This window comes from Chelon labrosus, assembly GCF_963514085.1.
Source record: "Chelon labrosus genome assembly, chromosome: 12".
In the NCBI taxonomy this organism is placed as follows: Eukaryota; Metazoa; Chordata; class Actinopteri; order Mugiliformes; family Mugilidae; genus Chelon; species Chelon labrosus.
The window spans coordinates 17,930,308-17,944,148 of record NC_140345.1 but is presented as its reverse complement, the minus strand read 5'-3'; the positions used below and the strand labels follow the sequence as shown (position 1 = coordinate 17,944,148).

At 43.1% G+C, this 13,841-nt stretch overlaps 2 protein-coding genes across 4 annotated transcripts in view; one reads left to right on the top strand and one right to left on the bottom strand.

Moving 5' to 3' along the window:
• The first annotated feature begins 2,335 nt into the window (after nt 1-2,335).
• On the top strand, nt 2,336-8,789 carry LOC311497431 (protein lifeguard 1). The gene is made up of 10 exons (XM_084557743.1): nt 2,336-2,852; nt 3,135-3,336; nt 3,764-3,842; nt 4,283-4,336; nt 4,594-4,684; nt 4,828-4,865; nt 5,506-5,593; nt 7,150-7,239; nt 7,775-7,822; nt 8,413-8,789. The coding sequence occupies exons 1-10, from the start codon at nt 2,748-2,750 to the stop codon at nt 8,563-8,565; spliced, it is 948 nt and encodes a 315-aa protein (XP_084413869.1). The 5' UTR covers nt 2,336-2,747; the 3' UTR covers nt 8,566-8,789.
• A 3-nt stretch (nt 8,790-8,792) lies between these two features.
• LOC311497430 (ankyrin repeat and IBR domain-containing protein 1-like) overlaps nt 8,793-13,841 on the bottom strand; it is a 30,961-nt gene continuing 25,912 nt past the window's right edge. For all 3 annotated transcript variants that reach the window (XM_084557740.1, XM_084557741.1, XM_084557742.1), the window contains 2 exons: nt 13,640-13,683; nt 8,793-12,224 (listed from right to left, as the gene is read on the bottom strand). In XM_084557740.1, the coding sequence (XP_084413866.1) occupies nt 11,322-12,224; nt 13,640-13,683 (947 nt within the window). In that variant the 3' untranslated portion in view covers nt 8,793-11,321. The remainder of the gene's footprint in view (nt 12,225-13,639; nt 13,684-13,841) is intronic.

Sequence of the window (13,841 nt, the reverse complement as noted above, 5' to 3'; positions counted from 1 at the left end):
CTTTTAGATTGATGAATTGGAGAGATGGATAGATAAATAGATACCTTTCTTCCATCCCCCGTCCGTGGCGTCCATCACACAGTCCTCTGCTCGGCACACATTGTGCTTCATGTGGCTTCATCCTCATGTGTTGCTTCTGTTTGGAAAGCGTCAAGGCAATCAGATCTGTGTTAAATGTGGCCTCACACTGGGCTCCACACTGATTGGTGTGTCAACACAGGCTGCTTTTCAACTGCCTGCTCAAATGTGACTTTGTTTGCCGTGCCACCCATTCAAATCCGGCTGAGATCTGATGAATAGGTGCGAGCAAGCTCATCAGATTTGAGCAGGCAGGGTAAACCTAGCGCGTGTGGCCTGACACACCAATCAGCGGTGAACAGAGTGAGGATCTGTGTTTGGAGCAGAAAAGCTGTCTGTGCCGTCAAATATGACGCTCACGCTGCTAAGTCTTCATTTTGTCCTTGTTTTATGGTATTTTTTATTTTTTTTTTTTTTACGTACTGCTGTCTAAACAGGATATAACTCTTTTTCTTTTGTCTTAGCAAAGCTTTGAAGGAAACTAAAAGATCACACGTGGGTGAAAGAAATGAAGGATTTGATCCAGCCGTTAGAAATGAAGAGGCAGCCGGTTTAAGAGAGCTCTCTGGAGGATTGGATGCTGCTGGTCGGGTGGGGAGGTGGCAGCGTGTGAAGGGGGAGAGTCACAACCAAATCACTGCAATTAACAGAAGAAGCACAGGAGACTAGTGCCCCCCAGTGTTTGCTTGGTGTATAAATAGTTTCTAGGTTAAAAGCTCACCCACAGCAGGTCCTCTTCTTTTGCAGCAGCAGCAGCAGCATGTGCCGACTTTATTATTATTTAGGCACCTGTGTACTCTGAAGCCATACCTTTAATTGCTGATACAATTATACTTAATTCACATGTGCCTTCTGTGATTTAATTTAAATTCAATATCACAACCCAGACAGAGCTGCCGTGTCTTTGCACATAATGCAACAGGTCTGTTAAATTACCGTGATTAAGCATGTGATTACTCTAAATATCATATTAAACACTCTATGTCTGCTGTAATCAAGACTAAAAAGTGGAAAATATAATTTGCTTGAGTTGTGGTTTTTCATACAAAATAGATTCCTGCTAGACTGGCTTCTGATTCATGGATGAAGGCTTCAGTGTAACCCTTCCAGTGGCAATTCTCCATGGAGAAGCACTAAGACTGTATTGACCTACATTACTTCATGTATTTCCAGCATACAGTATGTCTTCAGCTATTCTTCCTTGGGTGTGATTCAGTATTTATAATCCCTTTGTATAGGTCAGGTTGATAGGTACATTCATTTACTGGTCGTTGTGTCACTGAGCAGCTTCCTTGAACAGGGTGCTATCAATGTGTAACCAAGGTGAACCGGACAGGCCAATGGGATTTTCCCAGGCTGCCACTGTGCCACATTTCTTATCGCATCAAGAAAATAAATTAATGTTATATCATTACAGGAAATGGAAACTTTAAACACACTTTTATTGAAGTGCATGAACCACAAGTGTTATGTCATTCTAAAGGCCTGTGTGGATCAGTGGCGGTCAAAGGAAAAAGAAAAAAAAAAAAAAAAGATAAAGGAATGATTTGCCATGACAAAGTGCAAGCCTTGTTGGTGTAATAACATTTTTGGAACCTCATCTGAATATCCCCTTGAGCTTCATGAGGGATACATCATTTCCTCCTAGAGCTAAAGTCCTGTATCTTTAGGAACCAGCTGATAGCAGGTAGACTTTGCCCTAAAGGGAACCACGCAACACAGCAGGAAGAGCAGCAGCAGCAGCAGCAGCAGATTCCAGGGCGTCACAGCAGAGGTAAGACACGTTATAATGGATCTGAGTTGTAATTAATTGATTTTATGAGAACAGGCCCAAGTCAAACAGCAATCAATCACTTTTAAAGACTCGAGAGACACAGACCACACTTTAAAAGGCAATTTGTTCCTCATATCTCAGAATTGATGTTCAGACCTTTCAGGCTGTGTAAGCGAACAGAAACAAAGTCCACTTCATTTCTCAGGTTTTCACTCTGGTTCTGTCTACTCCGGGTTTCAGTTCGGAGAGTGGAGCTGAAGAAGTCGACAAAAGTGTTTTTATTTGTCAAGTCATTAGTGAGGACTTATATCACAGAAAGTGAACTTTGTTATTCATTAATCGATGGATGGCTCTGTGTGCAGTGCCGCGGTGTCTTTGTACTCTGTGTCAGGCTCTTATTCACAGTCATAGTTGCCATTGCTTTACATCATGTGGCGTCAATCGCTGTGTGGCTAATTCCGCATTCATTCTTTGAATGATTAATGCAGAACCAGGGACCCTAAAGCGAACTTGTCACTCTCAAATCTTCCCCACATATTGGATAGAATCCATGACTATTGTCCCTTTCCTTTTTGATGCCAGCTGAATTTCCTCTGAGATCAATTAACTACAACCTATTTGGCCATTAAAAATACAGCTATTAAATCGAGGTGCAAGGCCATAATTATGGACGTTAGTCACGGCTGGCTTGGTGATTTGTGTGATGCATCATTTTGTAATTACCCGTTTATTTGTTCCACACTGACATTGCCACCATTTGCCAATTTAACAGCACTGATGAAACAGGTTTTTTTTGTGTATCAGCCACGACCTCAGCCTACTTGAAAGTCTGACATTTATACTTTTGTCCGTTTTGTGCCTCAGTCGAGAAAAAGATTTGCCAACTTTTGGTGGAATGGACCAGACTAATGGCGCTAGTAATGGAGGATATGGACCTCACCCTCCTCCGTACAGCCCTCAGGATTATGGGCAGAGCTCTTATACAGGGATGAGCTATCAGGTCAGTAGCAACATTGAACCATTTGTGTTGGCCTTAAAGGGAAAACATAGAGCGAGGCAGTGAGCTAAAACCACTTTTCTTTTTTTCTATTCACTTTGAGTTTAATGTTGAATATCACATACAGCCAGCCTTTGATAGAGAAACGATGATAAGCGCACAATTAATTAAGCATGGATGACTGATTTTGTTTCATTAACTTGCTTCAAAAAGAACATTAAGAATTCAGTAGAAGAAGTGTAGTTTGAACTTCCTGTGTTGTTGCTGCTTTGGATGATGATGTAGGTGGGGAAGGGCAACGTTGCAGTGGTCTCCCCTCCTGGCATCTACGATAACATGGTCCATTCTGGGGGCCCAGCAGCAGCAGCAGCAGCAGCAGCAGCAGCAGCAGCAGCAGGTGAAAATGGCCAACAGTACGATGAAGCTCCACCTGGGTACTCTGAAGAATTAGAGAACAACGTCTTCAGCGATCGTGCCATACGAAGAGGTGAGGGCTAATCTGGGAGGGGGGGACAAACAAACAGCCGGAGAAACAGAAGGCGAGAAAAATGAATGTTTTTGTGTGCCTGGTCAGAGCCGAGGAGGGACAAACAATATTTACTCCCTCATTTGCTTTGCGGTGTTCTCTGGAAATTGATTTGGAATTGAAAATTGTTCCCTGATCCTTGCTGTAACCTGCCTCAGCTCTCCACCTCCCACACAACACAAATCATTTCAAATGAGAGGATGAAACACAGGTTTGCCAAAAACGGAGGCATTTCGAAACGGTGCGCTGGATAAACAGCCCTACCTGCCTGGCTGCTTCCACCCTGGCAGATTTTACTTGTCGTTGTCTTTTTCTCCCGTCTCTCTACCTTTTCTATCTGTCTTCCCTGACACTGTGTCTGGCTCTGTCTTTCTTTTACACTGAACAGGTTTCATAAGGAAGGTGTACTTGATCTTGTTGCTTCAGCTGCTGGTGACCGTCGGGATCATCTGCGCTTTTCTTTACTGGTGAGTCTGCGTCACAACCGTAGCGGGATCCTTCCCAAAAAGAGACGAATCCGTGTCAGGCGCCCGTCCATCTATCCACCTTAAGTGTGGCCTGTCAGCGTGTAAAAGCACCCATCATCGCTGAGCGTTGGCATTACAGCCGCCCGCACGCAGATCTGAACCTGAAACCAGCAAACTGCTTGAATCATTATACATTTGTGAGGTGGCATGCAATAAAGATCTTTATGTTTTTGCAACCGTTCGTTTGAAAGCTCCCTATGTTTTGTATAATGGATGTGGTAGAAAGCAGCCACAGCCATTTCTTCACATAAATTGTGTTCAGTTCCCTTGTGGACAACACTCTGTCCTCTGTTAATATTTAATAAAATCATTCTACTGCCTCTGTCACCTCCATTTAACACCCTCCCTCCTTTTCTCTCTTTTTTTGTTTTTTATAACAGGGAAACACTGAGGAGCTGGACGTGGGAGAACTACTGGTTCACCTACACAATGATGTAAGCCATGAATAAAACATCCATTCATGCATTTATATTATACACATGCGGCATACTTTCTAGTTTTAACCATCTACACATCCACGTAATTCACAAACCGTCTGAGTCCCAACTCACTACTTGCTACACTGCATAAATAATGAATTCACATACTGAACACATTGTTTTATTATTATTTTTTCTCTCTCTCTCTCTCTCTCTCCTCACGGGCTGTTTATTTGCTATTTACGATACACTCTAAATTCTGTGTGAAACAGGGTGGCGGTGTTGGTGCTCATTGTGATGATGTCCTGCTGTGACAACCTCCGTCGTCAAGTCCCCCTCAATTTTATTGCCCTGGGCCTGTTTGTGAGTAGAGGCAGTACCAGCCAGGCAGCAAATTAAACCGCTGCCACACCTGCTCTATTCCACTGTTTTGTTTTGTTTTTGTCATGTATTTACTTTCCATTTGTCTCTCCCTCTCTCTCCCTCTCTCTTCTTCTCCCTCTCAGACCGTAGCAGAGGGCCTGATGCTCGGATCCTTGTCGGTGTGAGTGTTTGCGGATGAGTCCCCACCTGGTGCCGGCTCATTTACACAATAATAAATCCCATTTGATCCATATCTGATTTGCGCATCCAATGCCGGGCTATGAAGCCATCAGAACCAGATAAGACGTTATCATTGCCTGGGTTTGTCAAATTAAAAGGCGTGCGGAATCACATTTTCGGGGGTTGTTTTTGGCTGAAGATAAATAAATCCGAAGCCCCTTGAATAGTTCAAAACCAATTTCTGTTTACTGCTGCCTGAGCAAACATAAGTTACCTTCTCCCATCCGTGAGACATTTCTTCTCTGGCAGCACGTCACTTTGTCAGAAAAGGCATCTGTCGAGGTCTGACTATCAGTAATACATCCAAATTATCATATTTATAGGATACCGCGATAACTCTATGTGTAACTGACAGGAAGTGGATGTAGGCCATACATAATGAGCTGCATGTTCAGTGGGGTCTCTGCTATCGCTGCAGTTCAGACCCATAATACTGACTATTTTATGAAAAAGTATTGTTCCACTTTCTTAACAGAGGAGAACCCCACTGTTCCCCAAATCTCCCCCGCCGACTCCTGACTAGACATGTTAACATGAGGCCTCTTTCCCACTGCACATCAGTTTGATATTTCTTTCTGCAGGCTCTTTGAAGCCGAAGCAGTTATGTGGGCCGTGGGAGCGACGGCGCTTGTGTCCTTCTCCCTGACTCTGTTTGCCATGCAGTCAAAGGTAAGATCTGTCACGCGCTTTGAGCACGGCTTGCAGCGCGGCCCAAAGTGAAATTTCATAAACTGCGGCGACTTAGCTATGCAGTCGGCGGTAAATGTCCGCACGCTGAGATGTGTTTCCTGTGCAGTCGAAGGGAACGCGTTAAGCCCAGCTGCTGGCCAGGTCTTCTCCTGCAGCGTCTGCTGTTTCCACCAGCAAAGTTTAAAAAGTCTGTTGGGGTTTGCTGTCCGGGCGAAACTGCGATTACTGCTGAGATCAGTGTATGTGTCACTCAAGCTAATTCCTCATGTCCATAGGTGAGACGGAGTTAAACCTCTGTCTGTGCTGTCACCGTGCTGCCTGAGGCTCTTACCGTAGATCCGAGTTCAGAAATGATTGCAGCTTTCATTTTTAATTCGTCTCCTTTCACCATTAACGATCCGGTAAAGCAAAAAATGTTAGAGTTAATAGAAAAGACCCTTCTTCACATGACGCTCCTTTTTGGCACAGAAAATGTAATTTGAGGTTTTTGCTATGTCTGATAATGGGAGATAAAATTAACTACACAGTATATGACAACACCGATAAGCCAATCACTTTGACCTCTGACAGAATAACACAGATTATCTCATTATCATGGAAACCTGTCAGTGGGTGGGATACACAGGGAACATTTTATCCTCAAAGCTGATGTTAAAAGTGGGAAAAATATCCAAGGGAAGGATTTGAGTGACTTTAACGAGGGCCAAATTGTGATGACTGGGTCAGAGGATCTCCAGAACGGCTGCTCTCGTGGTGAGTTCCCTGTCTGCAGTGGTCAGCATCCATCCAAAGTTGTCCAAGTTAGGAAAAGTGGTAAATGGGTGGCCGAGGCTCACTGATGCATGTGGAGAATGAAGTTTGGCGTTTGACAAGTCCTCCTCAGATATTTATTCTTTCTGCCTTGATTGGATAAATCAAACAAGCAGGTGAGAACATACCAGCTCTGATCGTTGTTGAAGGGAGCACATACTGTGGTGTAAACGTGACCGTACCTTCAGTCCATAATAGAGTTTCAATGGCTGAGCGAGCAGCCACTGCAAACACTTATTCATTTGTTACGACTTCACATTCATCTTATAGTTTCCAGCACATATTGCTCTGCATTTCACTCTGTGCACTGGGCGATTTGATCTCTGTCACTGTGATATAAATGTCATACGGGGCCGCCTCACGTGTTCGGCTCATAGCTCCTCAGGTGATCAGTGTGACTGATTGGGCTGTTGGAACTGACATATTTTTCCTGTCGCTCTGAAAAGGGCGCGCAGGCCAAAAGGCCACCTTCACTCCACTCCTCCGTGGCCGTGCTGCACGCGGTGTGTTGATTAATTATCCAGCAACATTATATCCAGGACTGTTAGGATGTTCTTGTGTGTTGATGTTTCTTCATTGTTTCGTCACCAGCGGCTCTTCAAGCTGCAAAAAGCTGCGAACGACCTTGAGCGCCCTGGCTTTTATAGGAATGACAGATATGCCGTCTACTGTTTTCTGTTTGAAACGCGCGTCACATTCAGCGCCTCTCTCTTTTCTGACAACAGTGGGACTTCACGGGAGCAAGTGGCAGCCTGTGGGTGTTTGGCTGGACCCTCTTTTCATTCGCGTTGCTCTGTGCAATCCTGCGATCACAGGTAAATCAAGGAGCTGCTGTGTTTACACGTGAGCTTGCACTGAAATCTTGTTTGAAACGAACTGCAGCCCGTGTGCATTTAGAGGCAGGCAGAGTATATACACAGCCTCGTAGCTTTTCTCTTCAGAATGTTTCAGTGCTGACCTGTGTGCTAAGCAGAGTATAAAGAAGAAAGCGTGCACGCTCAAACCTCTCAGGAGTTACACTGATCTCAGACTGATGCCTCTAAATGTACAATGCTGTTTGAAACAGAAGTATGTCTACTGTTGATTTTTGTGCTAATTCTACAGGAGGCAAAATGAACTGGAACTGAGTTACTCTCTATCAGTCTCCACCATCAATTCATCAGAAAAACTACAATGGAAAAAGAGATTAAAGACTTATTGTGTCTTATTATTGTGTCTTTAGATAGAATATACTGTCTCATTTTAAACGGGGACTACATATTTGTAGAAGAAAAAAATCACAAATACACCGTGTAAAGTCAGTCATGTCGCTGAATGATTCTATTGATTTTGTGTCTGATTCCTTTTCAGTATGTCTACATCACGTACGCCTGCCTGGGAACCTTGCTGTTTTCTTTAGTAAGTGTACTCCAACTTGCATGACAGAAAACGTATTTGTGCAGCACACATTGAATATAAAATAGAATAAAAACGACCTTTAAGAATGAAAGGAACCATCATCAAAGACGACTTAATGTCAAGTGAGTATATGTGATGTAAGATTTGATCCCAGGGCCAAGCAGCCTGCCACCAGCGTGTGTCACGGTAGTTAGTGTAAAGAGAGAGAGTCTGATGTCCTCGTGCCCTTTAATTTCAATTATGCACTGCTTAACAGCAGTGGGCTTCATTTCCTCAGCCACCTCTCTGTGTGCCTTTGGCATTAACAGCAAATGTTGTGACCCATCCCGTCAGCCGGTGGAACAAACTGCGGCTGCACACAGAGCTGAACAGGCTGTCGAGCGACAAGTCGCTGCTTATTTTCAGCTTCACAACTCAGACTTCCTGATTATTTATAAGGCTTGTTAATCCGCACAGTCCCATCCCTCAAAAATCAATGTTTTCTTTCAAACTGTTTCTGTAATCATCTGTCTCTTTCATCACACAAACATGCAAGCCTTCAGACATCGGTGCCGTTAGCGTTGAAGCATCTCGTCTCTGTTTGTCTACAGTACTTGGTGTTTGATACTCAGCTCATCTTGGGCGGGAAACACAGGAAGTACCAAGTCTCTCCCGAGGAGTATGTGTTTGCTGCGCTCAACCTGTATTTGGACATCGTCTCGCTGTTCCTCTTCATACTGCAGTTGATCGGACTGTGCCGCTGACCCTCCATGACAGGCCTCCTAAAACAATCACACTCTTCCTATAAACACGCATTTCATATTGAATTAAGATTTATGCTCTTGATTGCATTTGAGATACAGCTCATATTATTGTCATGCATCAGGGAAGTATTTTTCCATATATTGCACTAGCATACACTTCTGCCTGGAACTTGTTTAGTAATTTATGTTAAGATGGTGTTATGGTTTGACTCAGTCACTCAGCTACAAATTCATATTTATGGTAACAGAAGCAGCTCAGCCTTCCTGTTATCTGAACCGCATTTACAAAAGTTATCCCGCTAAACCACAGATGACATTTTCCTCACGGTCCTGTAGTTTAAATGAACCTTTAAAATGCAAAAGCCAAAACTGATTCCAATAAAAGTCAGAAACTGTCAGAAGAACCATGCCCATAAAACCATGTGGCTGCTCCGATATTTCTCCTCTGTGATTAATGAAAGGGAAATGGTGTTCGGACACAAGCACAAAACCACAAGGTAAAACCCGACACATAAGTTTATTGGCATCACACACCAAACATTTTTCATATAAAGAGGGAATGTATCAAGTATAGACTATGAAAGTGCAAATAGCATTTCAAGGATTAGTCGCTTTACAATAGAAAATCTCAGTGAGTTACAAAATGATTATATGCCGTTTTAAAATAAATCACTTGCGCGTCACAGGTGAAGTACAAAGTATAAATTCCATATAGACTCAGATCCACTCCATGCACAGAACAAAAAGGGGTCATCTCCTCTGATTAACACACTTCCATCAAACCAGTTCAACAACACTAGCTCCATTAACCGTATGGCACTCAACTTAAAGACACTTGTCAAAGCAAACACTGTTTTTTTTTTTTAGATGTAATGTTGCTCTATATGTCTGTACGGGTGGGGGGTATCAACTTCAGTCAGACATTAGTCTGTACAGTCTCAAAGGAACACCGATCAGTGTGTTTTATTTCACATTGGTTATTCACAATTCATGATTTTTAAGTGGATCAGTTCGACTTCAAATAAATACCTACTTTATATTGCAACTTTGCTCATTATAGTGTCTTCAGGTAAGATGTATAATAGCACAAACAGTAGGTCAGCTCAGTCCAGAGTCAGTACAGTGATTTTAGTTTCTAAACCACAGGAAAAAACAGCTGTTCCGAAATGAAGGGAAAGAAACTTACTGCACCAAAAAAAAAACTTTTTTCAAAAGTTTAAAAGTATGACGTTAATCTATTTTACCAAATCATATAAAAATCTGTCTTATCCATGACTATAATATCACTATGACCAACAACAAGCCTCATGCTACAAATATTTTTTTTTAAAAAAGATCAAGAGCTCATGTCTGCACACTATAAACATTATGTGAAATAACTTTAAGGTAACAGGTGTTTTCTTTTTCTTTCTGTGTAATTAGCACTCCAAAAAAAAATATATGTGAGAAAGAACTGAATAACAGACTGGTGATTGACACGAAGGCACTGTATGTCTAACGCCGTAGAGAACCGTTTCAAACGTTACACACATTCATGAATTCTCCATGCGTGGCCCTGCAGTCCGCAGACAACTGCAGAGATCTGAGAAGGCTTAGCTTGTTATTACACCTAATCAGGACCCAGAGATGAGTTACAGTGACATGGGCTTGATTAATGAATTCACCCAGGTCTGAATGTGATTGCCTGATTATCTGTTTCACCGGCCTTCGCTGCTGTTTTCTAAACAAGACTGTTGACTGGAGTCGGTCTCGCTCCACGTTCAGCTGCGGTGCTCAAACATTAATTTAAGACGAGCTGCAATGGAATTCAGAGTATGCTGTCACAAAGGTGTGAACCCACTCACACTGAGCGGCGGCCCCTCTGGGCCCGTCAGACTTAGTTGTTTTTGAAGCACTTCGTATTCAAAGTGCGTATGAGATGAATAACCATTACCAAGTCCATTTTGACATGTCTTCGAGCAGGCCACCTGCTTTTTAGTTGAATAATTAATCTTTTTTTTTTTTTCTTCTTTTCTTTGAATGTGAATGTTTCACATAATAAAGTACACAACCATTATGGTTTTAAAACTACACACAGCACACTACAGCTTTTAGCTAGTGAGATGTGAACACATCACTCGGCCGCAATGTCAAATAAAAATATGGCTCGAGACTTTCACATTTATCTGAGTCATTGAGATTGTAATAGGCAGGCACAATTTGCTTGAAAGAATCCACTTGGTGACTGCAAACTGTGCTTTTGCTATCAGTGTTTGGCACCTTCTAAGTAGGCAGGCAGATATGGACAGGAGTAAGAACTATCTCTCAGCCTGTATCCTACTGATTCAATATCGGAGCAAATTATTAATTAACGTTCGCTATGTACAGATGAAACGTCTCCTTCGGACCGATGCAACGATCCAGACTGATGCAGTAGGCTTTTACTCCAGTGGAAGAAAAAAAAAGACTTATTTGTATTTTTATCAGTACAGGATCCATTTTAGGAGACGTCTCCTTGAAAGTGGTAATTACATGTGACCTCTTTAGTCGGTGCTTTCTTCGCAGGAGGACAATATAGTAAACGCAGGATCTGACTGCACTTGAAATTAGGAGTCTAAATACTACTTCCTCCACTTTCCAGCCGAGTCTGACTGGCACATTCTTTATACATTCCCTCTGGACTGCTACACATATTCCTAAACTTATTTTGCAATCTATAGTGGTTTTTGGCCTTCTAAAAAAAAAAAAAAACTTCCTTCCTATCTCAGCCGTTCAAATCACACCAAGTGCACTTGATCTTCCCACTCTGAGGAGCTGGTGCTGGGCAGCTGATCGGACACAGAGTCACATTGCGGACTCTCGACATTGCAGCCCTTCGAGCCTCCGCGCTCAGCAGGCTCTCTACTTGTGTCGAGGGTGGCCATGTAAGGTAGCGGCATGGTGTCCAGCCCCGCTAGGTCTAACTGAGTCGGCCTCTCTGCGACAGCACACTCCTTGCCCTCCGTGTCAGTCAGTCTCTGAGAGCAGAAACCCACATTTGCCATCACCTCCTGAGGTTTCCTGTTTTCAGAGAGGACTGCACCTTTATCATCATCTTGCAGGCAGCCTTCTCCGCCTCCGTGGTTTGAGTCGGTGTCAGAGGACGTTGGGGGTACCAGGGTGATACCTTGAGGATTCATGTCGTGGAACCAAGCCATGATATTGCCCAGCAGGTTAGCGTTTGTTGCCAAGGCGGAGGATGAGGATGGGTCTTGGCTGCCGCACGTGGTTGAGTCAGTGTCAGTGGAAGAGGAGAAGAGGCCTGTCGACGAGTGGCTGCCTCCTGCAGCCACCGGTATGGGTACAGAAGCCCTGTACGCTCTGTGATGGCTGTCACGGTGCTGTACGGAGATGGAAGCACCAGTGGCAGCAGAGTACTGGCTGCTGATGTTGCCAAGCCTTGCCAAGTTATCTCCAAGCTCCAGCAATTCTGAGCTGCTTAGAGAAGCTCTGTGGAGGACCTCAACACCTGGAGCACTCTGTTCCAGCCTAGAAGGCAAGGAGGTGCCAATCGCACCAAGAGAGGCTTCGCTTGCAATAACCTCATGATTGGACACGCCTCCTACCATGGCAGAGTCCTGGAGTGACAGCTGAATAGCCAGAAGAATGTTGGGGTCATCGTCATCCAAAGAACCGAGACCCTGAAATAATATAAAAGATACACAGTGTGAGAGACACAAGCCAAGCCGGTGTCCTCTGGTTATAGAGCACCAGCAGCTTTCAGACATGCAGTTCAAAGTCCAACCTGCACCCCCTACTGGCTAACAAGTTTATTGCAGCAGCACGTTTGAACTCTTGATGTTGATGAGATGGGTAAAATAATAGCTACCACGGCACAGTTTGGACGCACAAACCTGCCGGTAATGACAGTTATTTTACGGCGCAATGGGACTCACTTCAATTAGACTCAAGTACCCTTATTGATTGTCATGTGGTGTGAGCCAGTGTGGCTCATTAATTGTTTCAACAGATTTTGTACAATAGTCATGGCATTTACATTTAAAACATGGGACAATGTGACCTTTGGGCATTCTGTACAACTATTTAATCCTACAAGACATTGCAGGACTGGAACTAATGATCCTGTTTAAGTACATGTGTAAGTGGACGCACGGTGCATTAGGGCCATTGTTTTATTAATGTCAACAGAATGTGTCCTGAGCTACACTGAAGGACCACCTACTCAACTGATGTCTTTTGCATAAGCAGAGTTTTGGCCAGAGATGAAAGGTGATCTGGGTTTAGTCAAAAACATTAACATGAGCTGAAGTTTAGCTCGATGCTTCCCGCTGTTTGCTGAAGTGTCTGCTCTGAGTTTATTACACACAGCAGCAGGATCCTCATGAGGGTTTCCAAAGTAAGAGAGCGGTGCTGCAAAATAGCGGTAACTTTGGTTATGATTCTAAATTATCCCCGACACGGAGACAGGATCGATCAGGATCTACGAGCGTATGTTTTATATTTTATAGTCTTTTCTTAGAGAAAGTTTGATGTCTTTACTAAAACTGTTTACAGCCATGACATTACTGCGTATCAGTGAATAATATGTGTTTATTTGCATATATAGAGCAGGAACAGCAGAGATCCGATCACAAGGGCCACTCTAATGCAAAGTGACGTCCTTATAGTTGTCTACGTGCAAACAGACACATGTTAATATCAGATGTGAACGGGGCCAAAGAAGAAAGCCTAGTCCTTATCCATCAACATTAGTTGTCCTGTTTTATTTAGTTACATTTGCTAATATTTCAAACCATCTCAACTGGATTCTTTGGCCCCATTTTCTATTAATTTCATCTTCATCATCAATTGTACAATTAAAGGTATAAAATTATAGTGGGAAGAATTGCATTAGAATCAAACTACATTCTCTAAAGATTGACTTTAAAAAAAATAAAGCCTAGCCTTCATGCCTAACTTACCACTAACTAATTTGCTGTAAGAAAAAAGCCTTCAGAAATAATTTCCACCAGATTATTACAGCACTTCTTTATGCACACATTGTCTGAAAAGTTCTGAAGACCATGAGCGAAGATGAAAATAACTGTGCACTCACCATCAGACGACCCTGTCTACGTCCACTTCCGACATCCTGTGTGTCTTTTTTGAAAAAAATGGACAAAGAAAATTGCTGTCACTGAACTGAACAGTACTAAGATTGGATTTTGATTCATTGTTAATTATCATCTTGAGTAAAGCCATCTTCAGTTTGAGTGAACGCTGCAAAATTATCAAGTAAGCACCTTCAAGATTTCCCT

Bases quoted from the DNA above. Each gene is read 5' to 3' on its own strand.
- LOC311497431 (XM_084557743.1), top strand. From the start codon at position 2,748: ATGGACCAGACTAATGGCGCTAGTAATGGAGGATATGGACCTCACCCT. The intron at 3,843-4,282 runs GTGAGTCTGCGT...TTTTTATAACAG, and splicing joins ATCTGCGCTTTTCTTTACTG to GGAAACACTGAGGAGCTGGA. The intron at 7,823-8,412 runs GTAAGTGTACTC...GTTTGTCTACAG, and splicing joins GAACCTTGCTGTTTTCTTTA to TACTTGGTGTTTGATACTCA.